The sequence below is a fragment of the Eimeria mitis genome, genomic scaffold (assembly GCF_000499745.2).
Source record: "Eimeria mitis Houghton genomic scaffold, Emh_scaff4552, whole genome shotgun sequence".
In the NCBI taxonomy this organism is placed as follows: Eukaryota; Apicomplexa; class Conoidasida; order Eucoccidiorida; family Eimeriidae; genus Eimeria; species Eimeria mitis.
The window spans coordinates 635-1,174 of record NW_013572865.1 but is presented as its reverse complement, the minus strand read 5'-3'; the positions used below and the strand labels follow the sequence as shown (position 1 = coordinate 1,174).

The 540-nt window shown below is 61.7% G+C and overlaps 1 protein-coding gene across 1 annotated transcript in view; it reads left to right on the top strand.

Annotated features, from left to right (window-relative positions):
- Positions 1-518, top strand: part of EMH_0076020 (uncharacterized protein) — a gene marked incomplete at both ends in the record, with an annotated part of 2,804 nt that extends 2,286 nt beyond the window's left edge. Inside the window, one exon of the mRNA XM_013499679.1 lies at positions 36-518. Coding sequence (XP_013355133.1) covers positions 36-518 — 483 coding nt within the window. The remainder of the gene's footprint in view (positions 1-35) is intronic.
- Positions 519-540: the final 22 nt, after the last annotated feature.

The following is a 540-nucleotide window of genomic DNA, read 5'->3' as shown; positions in this document are numbered from 1 at the left end:
AGTATATAAAGCGGCAGCTGCTGCTGCAGCTGCAGATACACCCGAAAGTGCTGCTGAAGGTAGCAGCAGGCTCGCTGCTGCTGCAGCAGCTTGTTGCTTATACTGCAGCAGCAACACAGACACCGCAGCAGCAGCAGCAGCAGCGGATGCGGGAGCTGCTGCTGCTATCTGCTGCTCCTGTTGTGCTGCTGCTGCACCTCAGGCCGCTGCTGCTGCTGCAGCAGTTCGCCTGGGAGCTGCTGCCGAAGGGAAGGGGGTGGCGGCTGCTGCGGCTGCTGCTGCCTCCTGCTGCTGCTGCAATGCTTGAGGACGAGCAGCCTCTCCCGCTGCAGCAGCAGGTGCTGCTGCAGCAGCAGCAGCAGCAGCAGCAGGAAAAACACCAGCAGCAAATGCGCACGCAGGAGCTGCTGCTGCAGGGACAGCTGCAGCAGCAGCAGCAGCGGAAAAAACAGCAGCAGCAGCAGCAACAGCAACAGCAGCAGCAGCAGCAGCACGACGCCTCTGTCGCTAGACACTAACCGCAAGAAGTGCAGCAGCAAG